Source organism: Podarcis vaucheri (genome assembly GCF_965113315.1).
Source record: "Podarcis vaucheri genome assembly, chromosome: 13".
NCBI classification, from domain to species: Eukaryota; Metazoa; Chordata; class Lepidosauria; order Squamata; family Lacertidae; genus Podarcis; species Podarcis vaucheri.
The window spans coordinates 5,083,157-5,098,202 of NC_138751.1; the positions used below are offsets into that span (position 1 = coordinate 5,083,157).

At 52.7% G+C, this 15,046-nt stretch overlaps 1 protein-coding gene and 1 long non-coding RNA gene across 2 annotated transcripts in view; one reads left to right on the forward strand and one right to left on the reverse strand.

Moving 5' to 3' along the window:
* Window positions 1-15,046, reverse strand: part of LOC309518156 — a 350,853-nt gene that overhangs the window by 315,682 nt on the left and 20,125 nt on the right. The window lies entirely within an intron of this gene.
* Window positions 1-15,046, forward strand: part of DNAH2 (dynein axonemal heavy chain 2) — a 146,876-nt gene that overhangs the window by 96,907 nt on the left and 34,923 nt on the right. Inside the window, exons 47-55 of the mRNA XM_082197458.1 lie at window positions 2,882-3,034; window positions 4,442-4,533; window positions 6,368-6,566; window positions 6,690-6,914; window positions 7,669-7,773; window positions 9,576-9,764; window positions 12,785-12,870; window positions 13,324-13,454; window positions 14,750-14,893. Coding sequence (XP_082053584.1) covers window positions 2,882-3,034; window positions 4,442-4,533; window positions 6,368-6,566; window positions 6,690-6,914; window positions 7,669-7,773; window positions 9,576-9,764; window positions 12,785-12,870; window positions 13,324-13,454; window positions 14,750-14,893 — 1,324 coding nt within the window. The remainder of the gene's footprint in view (window positions 1-2,881; window positions 3,035-4,441; window positions 4,534-6,367; window positions 6,567-6,689; window positions 6,915-7,668; window positions 7,774-9,575; window positions 9,765-12,784; window positions 12,871-13,323; window positions 13,455-14,749; window positions 14,894-15,046) is intronic.

Genomic DNA, 15,046 nt, shown 5'->3' on the forward strand with positions numbered 1-15,046 from the left:
CTGAACACGGCCCAGGAGGAAGGAGCGGAACCACTGTATAACAGTGCCCCCAGCTCCCAGCCCCTCAAGACGGTCCAGAAGGATGCTATGGTCGATGGTATCGAACGCCGCTGAGAGATCCAGCAGAACTAGGAAACAGCTCTCACCTTTGTCCCTAGCCCGCCGGAGATCATCAACCAGTGCGACCAAGGCAGTTTCAGTCCCATGATGAGGCCTGAATCCCGACTGGAAGGGATCCAAATGGTCCGCTTCTTCCAGGCGTGCCTGGAGTTGTTCGGCAACCGCTCGCTCAATCACCTTGCCCAGGAATGGAAGATTTGAGACTGGGCGATAGTTGGCCATCGTGGCCGCATCTAAAGATGGTTTTTTAAGAAGCGGTTTAATAACCGCCTCTTTCAGCGGGTCTGGGAAGGCTCCCTCACGGAGGGAAGCATTCACCACCCCCACGAAGCCCATCGCCCAGTCCTTCCCGGCTTGCTTTTATTAGCCAGGATGGGCAAGGATCCAGGAGACAGGTGGTTGGTTTCACTCGTCCAAGCAGCCTGTCCACATCCTCAGAGGTAACAGATTGGAATTGATCCCACTCAACTTGACCAGACAGAACTCTTGCACTCTCCCGCCCCGGCCCTGCTCCCACGGTGGAGTCTACTTCTTCCCGAATCTGAGCGGTTTTATCTGCAAAAAACTTTGCAAAATCATTGCAGGAGAACATGTGGCCCGTACTGGGCCCCGATGTTGCAGGTGGTTCCGCTAAATTGTGAACCACCTGAAAAAGTCTCCTGCTGCTGTTTTCTGCAGATGCAATAGAGGCGGTGAAGAAATTCTTCTTCACCGTCGCTATCGCCACTTGGTAGGCTCGACGTTGAGCTCTAACCTGTGTCCGGTCAGATTCGGAATGAGTTATCCGCCACCGGCGCTCTAGCTGTCTCAACGATTGTTTCATTGCCCTCAGATCCGTGGAAAACCACGGGGCTGTCCGGGCTCCATGCAATCGGAGAGGGCGCTTCGGAGCCAAACAGTCAATAGCCCTGGTTAACTCCACATTCCAGCGGGCCACCAGGGAATCAGCTGAAAGGCCATCAACATGGGATAAAGCATCCCCTACCACTCTCTGGAAACCATTTGGATCCATTAAGTGGCGGGGGCGGACCATCCGAATCGGTCCCACCTCCCTGCAGAGGGGATGGGTCGCAGAGAAGTCCAGTTGCACCAGGAAGTGATCTGACCATGGCTCTTCTTTCGTTTTGCTTTTACTTAGTGTCAGATCACCAACATCCATAGAGGTAAACACCAGGTCCAAGGCATGACCACGGCTATGGGTTGGGCCCGACTTATTCAGGGACAGCCCCACGGAGGCCATGCTTTCCACGAAGTCCCGAGCGGCCCCTTGTAAGGTCGTGTCGGCATGGATGTTAAAATCCCCTAGGACGACCAAGCTAGGTGTCTCCAGGAGAACATCCGCCACGACCTGAAGCAGCTCGGGCAGGGAATCCTTGGCGCAGCGGGGAGGTCGGTACACCAAAAGGAATCCTGTACTGCCCCTATTGCCCAACTTCCAGAACATGCACTCAGAAAACTGGGTCTTCCCAATAGGACTCCCGGTGCAAACTAATGACTTCCTAAAAATCACTGCAACCCCCCCTCCCCGCCCACATGACCTGGGTTGCTGTGCGTAAGAGAAACCTGGTGGACAAGCAGCGGCAAGAACAGGCCCATCTGCTTCACCCAACCAAGTCTCTGTTACACAAGCCAGGTCAAATCCTCCATCCATGATCAAGTCATGGATGGCAGTGGTCTTATGAATCATTGACCTGGCATTGCACAGCAGCACCTTCAGGCTATGTGGGTATCCCTTGCTGATTCTAGTATCCGTCCGGACAGGACCAGACCCGGAGGCAGGGATAGTCCTCAGACAACGACTAAACCTGCCTCCTCTGTAATGACATGGTCTGGTCTTAGCGTAACTCCTCCTCCTACCCGTGATCACTGAGATCGGTTGTCCCAGTGCTTCCCCCCCTGTGGAACATGCCCCAGCCATTTTGTGGGCTGGGGCCCACTCCCCGGCAGCCCTGACCCCTCCCCCTAAAAACAAAATAACACCTTAAACAAACAAACAAAACCAATAAAACAATACAAACAAAAAATATAAAAATTACAAAAACATCAAAATAAAAAATAATAATTCCCCAAGCCCAACTAAACATCAATCCCACCCCCACCCGTTATGAGGAACGGCTAAGGGAGCTGGGCATGTTTAGCCTGGAGAAGAGGAGGTTAAGGGGTGATATGATAGCAATGTTCAAATATATAAAAGGATGTCACATAGAGGAGGGAGAAAGGTTGTTTTCTGCTGCTCCAGAGAAGCGGACACGGAGCAATGGATCCAAACTACAAGAAAGAAGATTCCACCTAAACATTAGGAAGAACTTCCTGACAGTAAGAGCTGTTTGACAGTGGAATTTGCTGCCAAGGAGTGTGGTGGAGTCTCCTCCTTTGGAGGTCTTTAAGCAGAGGCTTGACAACCATATGTCAGGAGTGCTCTGATGGTGTTTCCTGCTTGGCAGGGGGTTGGACTCGATGGCCCTTGTGGTCTCTTCCAACTCTATGATTCTATGATTCCGAGGTACGACAGTATCATTAAATTTGTCCAGATCATAGAATAGTAGCGTTGGAAGCGACCACGAGAGTCATCTAAGTTCAGTCCCCTGCAATGCAGGAATCTTTTGCCCAACTTGGGGCTTGAACCAACATCTCTGAGATTCAGAGCCTCATGCTTTACCAAGTGAGCTATCCCAGCACTGTTAAGTTTTGTTCCTAGGGAGGTGGCTTCAGCGGGTTTGGGGGGCAGTGGGTCTGAGGAGAGCTTTTCTGAACCCCCCAGCTGAATCCTGCGGACAGTGAAAACTACTCAACGGTGGTGGAGATGTACTTCATCTTCAGCATGATCTGGTCCCTGTGCGCAGCCGTGGACGAGGAGGGCCGGAAGAAAATCGACAACTTCCTTCGAGAGATTGAGGGCTCCTTTCCTAACAAGGTCACTTGCATGCACTTCCCACAAGGGATGGCAGCGATGGGTGGGGTGGTGCTATGAGGCTGAGCCAAGTCCTGCAACTGTTGTGCTTGCCGGAACAAGATAGGCTACCCCAAAGAGGGCATGTGAGTTAATAGACCTAAAGGGAGGTGGGCAAGAAAAAATGGGTCTTCTCTCTCTAGTGTTAATGGAGAAATCTGAGGGTTCCCTTGGACAAAAAATCAAGGACACCAGCCAGGAATACCAGAACAAAACAGCAGCCTTAGTCTTTATTGAAGACTGTCACAACAGGACTCCCACCAGCCACCAGGTGGAACAAGATGGAAGCCCTGAACAAAAGAGCCCCCAAACTTTTATTAGCTGCTAATCCCCATGTTACACCCCCCCCAAACCACATCACGGTTACATCATGGTTATATCATGAAAGGAGAGGTCTGGTGGCAGTAATCTGAGCATCCTGGACCCTGCCCCATGGCTCTCCTTGCCCTCCACCAAACACCCATCAAGTGGAACAAAAAAGATATTTACATTTCCCTGTTTCCCAACCAAGTTAATCCCACCCTTTTGTCTTCATCTGGTATCAGGATGCCAGGGATTATCACTCAGGCAGAGGGGCTGCTGAGGAGCTGAGCTCACATGTCTATATGAATTTCTGAAGTTTTCCCTGTGAGCCAGTACATAGATAACATTTATCAGTGAATTGCTACATTTGGTATCATTACCAAACTCAAAACCATGGAGAGACCTGGTATGAACAAAGACATTGGATTCTTATCTCATTATACATGACTAATCCATTTTTCACCTTCTCACCCCTTGCCTTTTCCTGTAAGACCTATTGCAGTCGTTAAGAGTCGTCAACAGGCTCATCTCAGCTATCTGCCAATCTCCCATTCCCACCACCCTTCTGAGTAATACCCCTCCCCACCTTCTCACTATATAGAAGGATCTGGCAACTTCTGTTTCAGTGTATCTGAAGAAGTGTGCATGCACACGAAAGCTCATACCAAGAACTAACTTAGTTGGTCTTTAAGGTGCTACTGGAAGGAATTTTTTTATTTTTACATTTGGTATCGTGCAGGAGAGGCCCTTTGAATAGATAGGAAGAAACTGTGATGGGGTGTTTTGGGGGGACAAATCACAGAAGTCACAAAAGCGATTGTGCTGATTTTGGTAGTGCGGTGCATGTGCATGATATCTGCTGGAGGGGCAACCCCACCACCACCTATACATAAATTCCTGCAACACTGGGAAGGTGCACAGGGCATCCTTTTTGCCCACCTAAGAGCCAGTTGCAATGAAAAACCCTTCCACTGCCCAGAGAGATCCATGATCCAGGCCCACCTTTAGGCCTCTGCAAGGACTGCTGAAAATACACCCCTCTGACAAGCTAACTTCTTTCCCTCCCAGGATACAGTCTACGAGTATTACGTTGACCCCAAGCGGAAGCAATGGTCTTCCTTTGAAGATAAACTGCCCAAGATGTGGAGGTACCCATCCAAGTAAGTAAACAGCTTTTTGCATATTGCCCAAGATAGAGGACAAGCCTTCTCTGCCAGTCCCAGGCAGGGAAGGAGGAGCTTAATGGGTGTGTGACTCAGCCCCTAAAACTTAAAACCTGTGTTCTTCAACCTTCTGTAGCTCGAAGTGGTGGCTTAGTGTGGGTTGCCAGTGCCCGGGGCCACTCAAAAGGGGTGGGTAAGAGGGAGGGAAATTCATGGGGTACACATGCGCATTCAATTGTCTGATGCCTTATGAGGAACGGCTAAGGGAGCTGGGCATGTTTAGCCTGGAGAAGAGGAGGTTAAGGGGTGATATGATAGCCATGTTCAAATATATAAAAGGATGTCACATAGAGGAGGGAGAAAGGTTGTTTTCTGCTGCTCCAGAGAAGCGGACACGGAGCAATGGATCCAAACTACAAGAAAGAAGATTCCACCTAAACATTAGGAAGAACTTCCTGACAGTAAGAGCTGTTGGACAGTGGAATTTGCTGCCAAGGAGTGTGGTGGAGTCTCCTACTTTGGAGGTCTTTAAGCAGAGGCTTGACAACCATATGTCAGGAGTGCTCTGATGGTGTTTCCTGCTTGGCAGGGGGTTGGACTCGATAGCCCTTGTGGTCTCTTCCAACTCTATGATTCTATGATCTCCCAGGAGATAACAGACACAGAGATAACAAAAAAAGAGTCGTTGTCTGAAGAGGTCATTTCCTGATTCGTGTGGAGAAGCCATTTTCAGTAGAGCCCAGTGACAGAAAAGCTGATTTGAGACAACACTGGGCATTGAAATTTTATGCCCCCTAACACTTTTGTGCCCGGGGCAACTGCCCCTGTGAACGCCCCCCATGTTACGCCACTGGCTCAAAAGCAATAGGACAGCGGCAGAAGAGGCAAAGGAGAGCCCTGCCTCATACCCTGCGTGCTGTGGGATTTGCTGCCACAAGATGTGGCAGTTGGGATGAAAATAGTGATGGATGAGGCAGAGGAGGAGGAGACGGGAGTCCATGAATGGCCGTTCGTAGCCAGGAGGGACTATTGCCTTCAAGCCTGGGGAGTCGGCCTGTGTGAGAAGCAGGTTGCTGGGTGAAGTGGACGTCTGCTCTAGCCTAGCAGGGCCCATCTGAAGTTTTTACACGTAAAGAAAGTAGGAGGGAAAAGCAGCTAAAGGGGCACCACGGAGAACGGGATCCTGTCTTCATTATGTCTCTGTGTGTTGGAGGGTCTCAGGCGAGTTTTTTGTTTCTTGCAGCAGTAGCAGGGTGTGAGTGACAGCAGAGGGGCACCTCTACAATACACACATAGTTACCCTCCCCGCTCCCTTTGCCTGCCTTCTCTTGTTTCCCGCATCCTTTCCCTTTCTGGCTCCCGAGCAGCCTGCCTTCGCCGTGCCACCGAGTCGCTCGGCCGATCTTGTTCTTCGAGCCAGTGGCTCGGATCCATTTCCCGCCCCTCGCTCCCCTAATCCGATCAGTGGCCTGAAATTGCCGGAACGTGGTCCCCGAGCTGCCACGGGCCGCCGGCCGCCTGCATCCTTGGAAGCCGGGCGGATGGACAAGCCTTCATTAACGGTGGCTTCCTTCCAAGCTGTCAGGCTCCGGCGGGGGTGACAGCTGCGCCAATTGCGTCTCGTGTCGGATGTCTTCATGCATTTAGGCCAGTGTCCTTCCTGGAGCCGTGACAGCCGCGTCGGGAAGGACCGGAACGGCCCCCGGGGCTCTGGCGCCCTGCGTGTGTGTAAGAGGGAGGGGAAGCAGCCAAGCTTTGGCAGGTCCCAAGCATGGCAGGAGCTGATGCCTCGTCCCTGGGGCTGAGCCCGGATCTCCCCTTCTCTTCCCAGCGCCCCCTTCTACAAGATCATCGTCCCCACCGTGGACACCATGCGCTACAACTATCTCGTCGACGCCCTCATCTCCAACCAGAACCCAGTGCTGCTGGTCGGCTTGGTGGGGACTGGCAAGACCTCCATTGCCCAGGGCGTCCTGCAGACCCTGGACAGCACCAAGTGGGCTGTCCTGGTCATCAACATGTCCGCTCAGGTAACAGGTTGAGAGAGGGGAGGGTCCTGGCTCCGCCCCCTGGCACACCCCGCGCATGGGCTCCAGGGACGTGGGCAACGTCTCTGTCAATGCAGGCCTCACGCTCCCCTCCCGCCTTTGCAGACCACGTCAACCAATGTCCAGAGCATCATTGAGAGCCGGGTGGAGAAGCGCACCAAGGGCGTCTATGTGCCTCTGGGCGGGAAGAGCATGATCACCTTCATGGACGACCTCAACATGCCTGCCAAGGACCAGTTTGGCTCCCAGCCCCCCCTGGAGCTGCTCCGCCTGTGGCTGGACTACGGCTTCTGGTACGACCGGGCCAAGCAAACCATCAAGTACATCAAGGTGAGGGCAGGATGTGGAGCCAGACAAATTGCCCAGTGTGCAATTGCTGCGTGATGGTTTCTTCTTTGAAACAGACGCTCTTGGGGCAGGGCGGTCGGGATTGGAACCTGGTTGCATACATGTGCGAGTTACGCTTTAAACCCAATAGCAGCGTTGATTTCTGTCAGCGCCACGGCAGAGGGGAGGACGTTGCTCTGCACCCCACAGACCTAGCCTTGATTTCCCCCTCTGATGCCCCGCGGCCCTGTTTGCGAAAAGACAATAAAATAAAAATAAAAACCCAGACACGTTGAGCGCAATTGCGCATTTAACGTAATTGTCTGATTTGGCTCTCCGCCGTTCAAGAACTCGGCAACCTACAACCAGAGACGACTGTGCACGGAATGCTTGTTGTTGTCTCTTTCCGGGAGGCTGCGCATCTGAATTTCAGGAGTGTGCGGTGGGGGGGACGACAAGAATGAGCGGGAGGGCGTGCCGCGCAGCAGAGCCTCCCGGCTGGAGTGTGGCGCATGCCACTGCAGCTATTACAGCCTCCACTTCCACTCAGGCCCCCCGATTTGTATGCTGCCTGCCTTCCTCCCCCCCCCCACCTCCACCTCGGCGGGGTCCCTCTAGACTGTTTAGTCGTTGCGCTACTCAAACACTTTTATGGAAAGAGGCGGGCGGAGGTTGGGGAGGGGAGAGCGAGAGCAAGAGTGAGAAGTCTTTTATTTTCTTTTGGTTTTGATCCGTTGCCTGTTTGCCTTCCCCCCAGGACATGTTCCTGATGGCAGCCATGGGGCCCCCCGGAGGAGGGCGAACGGTGATCTCTAGCCGGCTTCAGAGCCGCTTCAACCTCATCAACATGACCTTCCCTACAGTAAGGGCTGCTTTGGTCTACGCAGGCCGGCTGGGAAGCTCCGAGGGCAGGGGTTAATCAGGCAACCACAGCCGCAGGCGCCGCCTGGCTCGCCCCCCCCCCCCCGTGCGTGCGTGTGTCCAGGCAGGCAACCTGGTTTGGTGGCGAGGGGCTCGTCCAGCTGGCCTTTTGGCTTCCAGAGTCTTTCTGAGATCAAGGGGGGAAGCTCCCCTTTCACCTCCGCACACCCGAGGTGCCCGCGGCCTTTTATTTTCCTCTCCTGCATAATGCAGGGCCTGTTGTCCAAATCCAAGCTGCCCAGGAGGCGTGGGGAGAGCTTGGCACGGCGGGTGATGGCGCTGGCAAGGAAGCGGCGCCGGCCCAAGATGAATCCAAAATGGCACCTCCTGCTCAATCACCCGCTCGTCCCATTCAGAGCGGGACTGGGCGGTGCCCGTTGCTGGGAACCACAGGAGGGCAAGGACTCTTGTGCTTGCAGGTTTCCCATAATGGGCATCTGCTTGGCCACTGTGCGAACAGGACGCTGGACTAGGTGGGCGGTTGGCCTGACCCAGCAGGCTCCTCTGATGTTCGTAGACCCATTGAAATGAATGGACAGGGCGAGTTTGGGTTCATTCATTTCAATGAGTAGGACTTAAAGGTAAAGGGACCCCTGACCATTAGGTCCAGTCGTGGCCGACTCTGGGGTTGCGGCGCTCATCTCGCTTTACTGGCCGAGGGAGCCGGCGTACAGCTTCCGGGTCATGTGGCCAGCATGACTAAGCCGCTTCTGGTGAACCAGAGCAGCGCACGGAAACACCATTTACCTTCCCGCTGGAGTGGTACCTATTTATCTACTTGCACTTTGACGTGCTTTCGAACTGCTAGCTTGGCAGGAGCAGGGACCGAGCAACGGGAGCTCACCCCATTCGAACCACCAACCTTCTGATCAGCAAGTCCTAGGCACTGTGGTTTAACCCACAGCGCCACCCGTGTCCCACTGAGTAGGACTTAGTTGGGCACAATTCCCTGCAGGAGTGGAGAGGAGGGCTTCCTGCTGCCCCATACCCACCACGGTCCAGCTTTGTCATACCTTTATGGTCAGGCATGGGGCTGGGGGGGCTGGGATAAGCTGAAGTGTATGACTGAGCGAATGATTGATTCCCACCAAAGTATTTTAAGCCACTTCTCTTCCTTCCAGTTTCCAGTTTCCCCAACCTCACAACAGCTCTGCTAGGCAGGCTGCTGTTATTCCCATTTTGCAGGCGGGCCTGGCTGAGGCTAGGGAGTGAACGGTGCGGCAGGAGTGGGACCTTAACCCCCGCAATGCCAACAAGGAGGGTGGGAGGGTAGTATGTGTACTGGGGAGCTGGCAGCCCTGGACTGGGAGTGTGAAGATTAGCTGCTCTTCCTGGCTCTTCTCTGCCACCACTGGAGGTATTTTCTCTCTCTCTCTGGACTCTGCTGCTTCCTCACCCTAGAGCAGAGCAGGAAGAGCAGGCTGGCCCCTTGCCCCTCACAGGGCGGCCTTGGGACTCCTGGTGAGGTTGGCAGCTCATGGCAAGGATTTCCCGCTGAGCTGTGATGCCCATCACAGAGATGGACAGGACTAGTTTGGGTTCATTCATTTCAATGAGTAGGACTTAGTGCCCCCTGTGCATTGCAGGGGGCAGGAGTAGATAACCATTGCAAAGCTATAGTTCTGTGAATCCTTGGGAGAAACCCAGGACAGCCCAGAAGGGGGAAGGTGACCCCCAGCTCCAACGCAGCAGGTGCTGGTATGGGGGGGATGCCACCCCATGTCATGCCCTCACCCTGAACAGGACTCCCAAATCCGACGCATCTTCGGCACCATGATCAACCAGAAGCTACAGAATTTTGACGAGGGACTGAAGCCCCTTGGGAACACCATCACCGAGGCGACTGTGGAGCTCTACAACAACGTCGTCCAGCGGTTCCTGCCCACCCCGGCCAAGATCCACTACCTCTTCAACCTACGTGACATCTCCAAGGTAAACAGAGGCCTTCTCAGACTCTGGGACTGTTCCCTACAAGCTCGGAAGGGCCTTGGGGGCGGGGAGGGCGGTAGGGGTGGCAAAGAGCCTGCGGAAGGGGGTGCCGCCGGTGAGGCTCTGTGGCCGGAAAATGATGGCGCGGTCACGCAGTGCTTCCCCATCCTTCAGAAGCAGGAAGAGGAGGCAGGTGCCTTTTGATTGATGCCACTGCAAACACAAGGAGGGGGGCAGATCACCCACAAGTTCTGGGCTCATTCTGCCTCAGGCAAGGAAGCAAGTCCTTGTTAGCTCTCCACAGCTTTGAGTTAGAGAAGCTCCTGTCTCTCTCCCCCCCCCCCTTCGCCTTTCCCCTCGGTGTCTTCCTGACATCTTCATTTCTCTTTTGCCAAATGCTGCGGCTTTCTCAGAATCAGAATGTTTTCCACCCCTTATGTCTTCTGCTCCTACATCTTACAGAAATGTTGTGGGGTTAAGCCAGAGACACAGGGGAGGCTTCTAAGCGGGGACTGAACATATCTGCATTGCCCTCCATCTAAAGCAGCCTCCTTCCAACCAGGTGCTCTGAACTACAACTCCCACCAGTCCACAGCCAGCCCAGCTGATGTGGGAGTTGTAGTCCAAGGTTGGGGAATGCTAGTTTCACCAGCACGTAGACAGAATGTGCTTGTTTCTGGGGTCTTCCTCTGCCTGAGACCCGGCAGACGAGGCATGATGGATTTTTTCCCTGCGTGTGCGATCCTCTGTGCCAGCCCAGCGGCTGGGAGCATTAGGATTCCAGGCGAGCTCATCTCCTTCCCGCCAGCGCCGCGGCGCTCCCACATCAAACGGGCACGGCAACTTTGGAGAGAGTTTGAAGACATCAAACGTGCGCTGAACGTTTGTCCTCGGCCCTGAGCCCTGTAGCGCTGCTCGTGCACATCAAACGCTCGCAGGTTGTGAGCAAGCCGGGCTGCTTCTGCTGCCAGGCCTGTTGCCCCCCCCTCCCTCCTACTGCAGCAATCACTAGTCAGCTACCAGGAGGTGGTGGGGTGAGGGCAAAGGGGGATTTGGGACTCCTCTGCTTCCTGGGCAGCATCACCTGTGAATGTTCCGGCTTAGAAGGGCCTTCTGGCTTTATCCTGGCTTCCCATAGGAGGGGGCGGTGGCCACAACCTGGATAGCTTTAAAACAGGATCATACATATTCATGGCGGAGGGGACTTATCGATGGCTACTAGCCACAATGTCTATGCTCTGCCTCCACAGTCAGAGGCAGTAAATGCTTCTGAATACCAGTGACTGGAAATTGCGAGAGGGGGGAGTTGCTCGGGAGTGGACGCCGGGACCATATAACACCGGCCCTAAAGGATCTACATTGGTTCCCAGGACATTTTCGAGCACAATCCAAAGTGTTGGTGCTGACCTTTAAAGCCCTAAATGGCCTCAAAGGCCCAATATACCTGAAGGAGCGTCTCCACCCCCATCATTCACTGAGGTCCAGCTCCGAGGGCCTTCCGGCGGTTCCCTCCCTGCAAGAAGTAAGGTTACAGGGAACCAGGCAGAGGGCCTTCTCGGTGGTGGCACCCACCCCGTGGAACGCCCTCCCACCAGATGTCAAGGAAATAAACAACTATCTGACTTTTAGAAGACATCTGAAGGCAGCCCTGTTTAGGGAAGCTTTTAATGTTTTATTGTGTTTTTAATATTGTGTTGGGAGCTGCCCAGAGTGGCTGGGGAAACCCAGCAAGATGGGTGGGGTAGAAATAATAATTTACTATTATTATTTTTATTGTTATTATTATTGCACCTGGGTCCTGCTTGCTGGTCTCCCATTGGGGCATCAGGTTTGCCACTGTGAGAACAGGATGCTGGACTAGACAAGCCACTGGCCTGATGCAACAGGGCTCTTTTTGTGTCCTTAGGCCTCTGGAGAGAGGGCTTGGCAGTGTCTCTTGCTTGCCAACCTTGAAAAATATGGGTTATGTAAGATTTCCGCCCTCTGCTTCTCACCGAGCAAGGCAGGTCCTGGTAAATACGTCCTCAGGACTAGAAAAGTACAGTCATGGAATTGTAGAGCTGGAAGAGATCCCTTTGCCCGATAATAAATGCTGGAAATGTAAAGAAACCGAAGGTACATTTTTTCACCTTTGGTGGACGTGCCCAAAGATTAAGGCCTTCTGGGAAATGATATATAATGAATTGAAAAAGGTATTTAAGTATACCTTCCTGAAGAAACCAGAGGCCTTTCTCCTGGGCATTGTCGGCCAATTGGTGCCCAAGAAGGATAGAACTTTTTTAATGTATGCCACAACAGCAGCAAGAATACTTATTGCAAAGTATTGGAAGACACAAGATCTACCCACCCTGGAAGAATGGCAGATGAAGGTGATTGACTACATGGAACTGGCGGAAATGACTGGCAGAATCCGAGACCAGGGAGAAGAGTCGGTGAAAGAAGACTGGAAGAAATTCAAAGGCTACTTACAGAAACATTGTAAAATTAATGAATGTTAGAAGGATGTTGGATAGAAACTAAGTGGTTTCCAGCTGTAATGCTTTAAGAGATATGAAAAAAAAAAGTATTACAAATGGGTAAAAGTTTAATGGTAAGGATTTGCTGAACTAACAAATCGAACTGGAATACAAAGAAGGGAGGTATGAGGAGGTCCGAGGAAATAAGTGTATGGAAGTTATGTTATTGAAAATTAATGTGTGTTTTTAACTGTTTTTTATTTTGTATGTTTATTTTTCTTTTTCTTTTTTGTTAAATCTTAAAAACTTTCAATAAATATCTTTAATAAAAAAAAGAGATCCCGGGGGTCTTCCAGCCCAACCCTCCAATGGTGGTCTGAGCCATTGAGCTGTTGTGACAACCCTTCCTTGGGACCAGAGGCAGGCACATTTAGGGCCCTTGGCCGAGGGTGGGCGTGGGATGGCTCTCCTTGGAAGACCAGCTGGGGGTGGGGCCCATCCTCGGGGCTGGCCTAGAAGATGCTTGCCCGGGGTCCATAGCGGTTTTGTCCTCCCCGCTTGTCTCAGGTTTTCCAGGGCATGTTGCGAGCCCACAAGGACTTCCACGACACCAAAGCCAGCCTCACCCGCCTCTGGATTCACGAGTGCTTCAGGTACAGCTGTCCTGCTTGCTGCCTCCTGCGACTGTGTAAGAGCCGCCTTTTCCATCCTGGTGCCTGAGAGCAGTGGTGGGAGTTCTCTGTAAGCCCCCCCCCCCGGCTCACTTTCATCATTTCCTGCTGCTTGTGGAGGCTTTTCGTGCTCTGCCCCTCGGTGCCAGGTCTGCTTGGGAGACTCTGCCTGTGGGCAGTGCCCTGGCCATCAGAAACCGACATTAACAGTCGCCAAAACACCCATGTGATGCCCAGGCGCAATTGCCGGGTGGGAGAAGAGGGTCACTTGGAGCTGTTTAGCTGTGGGTCTAGGAAAAGTCCTCCTCCTTCCCAAAGCCGCTTCTGGGCTTTAAGGAATTTGGGTTCCTCTTCCCCTCGGCCTGGACCCCACAAGGAGGCTTCTGGATTCATGGGTGACCTCCGATCACATGGATCCCTTTTTTTCTCCGTCAGGGTTTTCTCCGACCGTCTGGTGGACGCTGCAGACATGGAGACCTTCATTGTCCTCTTGAGTGAGAAGCTGGGCACGCACTTTGACCTGACCCTCCACAACCTTTGCCCCAACAAGCGCTCACCCATCTTTGGTAAGTACTGGCTGTTCTCTGGAGCTGGAGGTGGGGAGGCAAAGGGTGTGTGTGATGGAGGTGTCAGTTTAAAGATCCCCCAAATCCCCTTTGGGGTTGTGAGATGAGGTGGTGCTGTCCGTCTGTCTGTCTTGAAACTGGTTCCTGATTGGAAGTTGATTGACTTCATCATCCTGAGTTGATTAATCATTTAGATCTCCATCAATTTGCACAAGGAAGAAAAAAAGCACATGGTTCATTTTTAGCTTGCGCGCGCACACACACACGTTGTATCAGGACTCATCTTAGGAGATGTATTTGATTTTGTTTGTTTGCTGGTTATTAATGTTTAAAATTGCATCTCTCTTTTCTACCATATGGCACTTGAGCTCATCCGAACCATTCTCTACTTGCCATGGTGACTCTGCTCTGCCTCCACCAGTTGTTGGAAACTGCAGGAGGGGAGACGGGCTCTTGCCTTCGAATCCTGCTTGCAGGTTTTGCACTGAGACTTCTGCTCAGCCGCTTGGACGACAGGATTCGGGACTAGAGGGGCCAATGGCCTCATCCGGCAGGGCTCTTTCTTTGCTCTCTCGCGCAGACCTGGGAAGAGGGGCCTCTGCCAAGAGAGCGTTCCCTGTCCACCGTTTTTCAAAGCGCTTGTAGTCATGGTTGTAAAAGATTGAAAGGGGAGCGGAGTAATAAGAACAGATTCCAATAATACAGTATGATCCCATCTTACTTGCATTTAACTTTCACAATTGAAGGCCGCCAGTTGACCTCCCACAAGTGAAGGACAAGCAAGGAGGAGAGCTTAAAAGCCCCTTTTGCCTTGGATAGCTGGCTTTAAAGATCTCCACCTTACAATGGTGCCCCGCAAGACGAATGCCTCGCAAGACGGAAAACTCGCTAGACGAAAGAGTTTTCCGTTTTGGAGGTGCTTCGCAAAACGAATTTCCTATGGGCTTGCTTCACAAGAAGACAATGTCTTGCGAGTTCCTGCTGGTTTTTTCCCCTCCCCCCTTTTTCTAAGCCACTAAACCGCTTATCAGCTGATCCGATCAGCAGATAAGCCGCTAATAGCGCTAATCCGCTAATCCGTCAATGGGCTTGCTTCGCAAGACGAAAAAACCACTAGACGAAGAGAATCACAGAACGGATTCTTTTCGTCTTGCGAGGCGCCACTGTATTTGGAAAGCTAGATGCTCTCTGCCCTGGGATGCTCGCATGGGTACGGTTTCAGTAAATGCGTTGTTGTTGTTTTGAAAAACCCCACATAAGATGCGATCGCGCCGTAATACCGATTGCCCCTCCAGGGGACTTCATGCGCAACGTCTATGAGGACCTGACAGACATGGCCGTCCTGAAGGCCGAGATGGAGCGCGCCTTGGGCGAGCTCAACCGGACGCCGGGAATGGTGCCCATGCGGCTGGTGCTCTTCCGGGACGCCATTGAACACAGTGAGTGAGAGGATCCTGGCTGAGACTTTTCTCTCTCTCTCTCTCTCTCTCTCTCTCTCTCTCTCTCTCTCTCTGCCGTTTTCATGAGACGCCCCCCCCCCCCATGAACTGGCATTGGGGAGGACTCTGGAGCTGACTCTGGAAGGCTAGTTT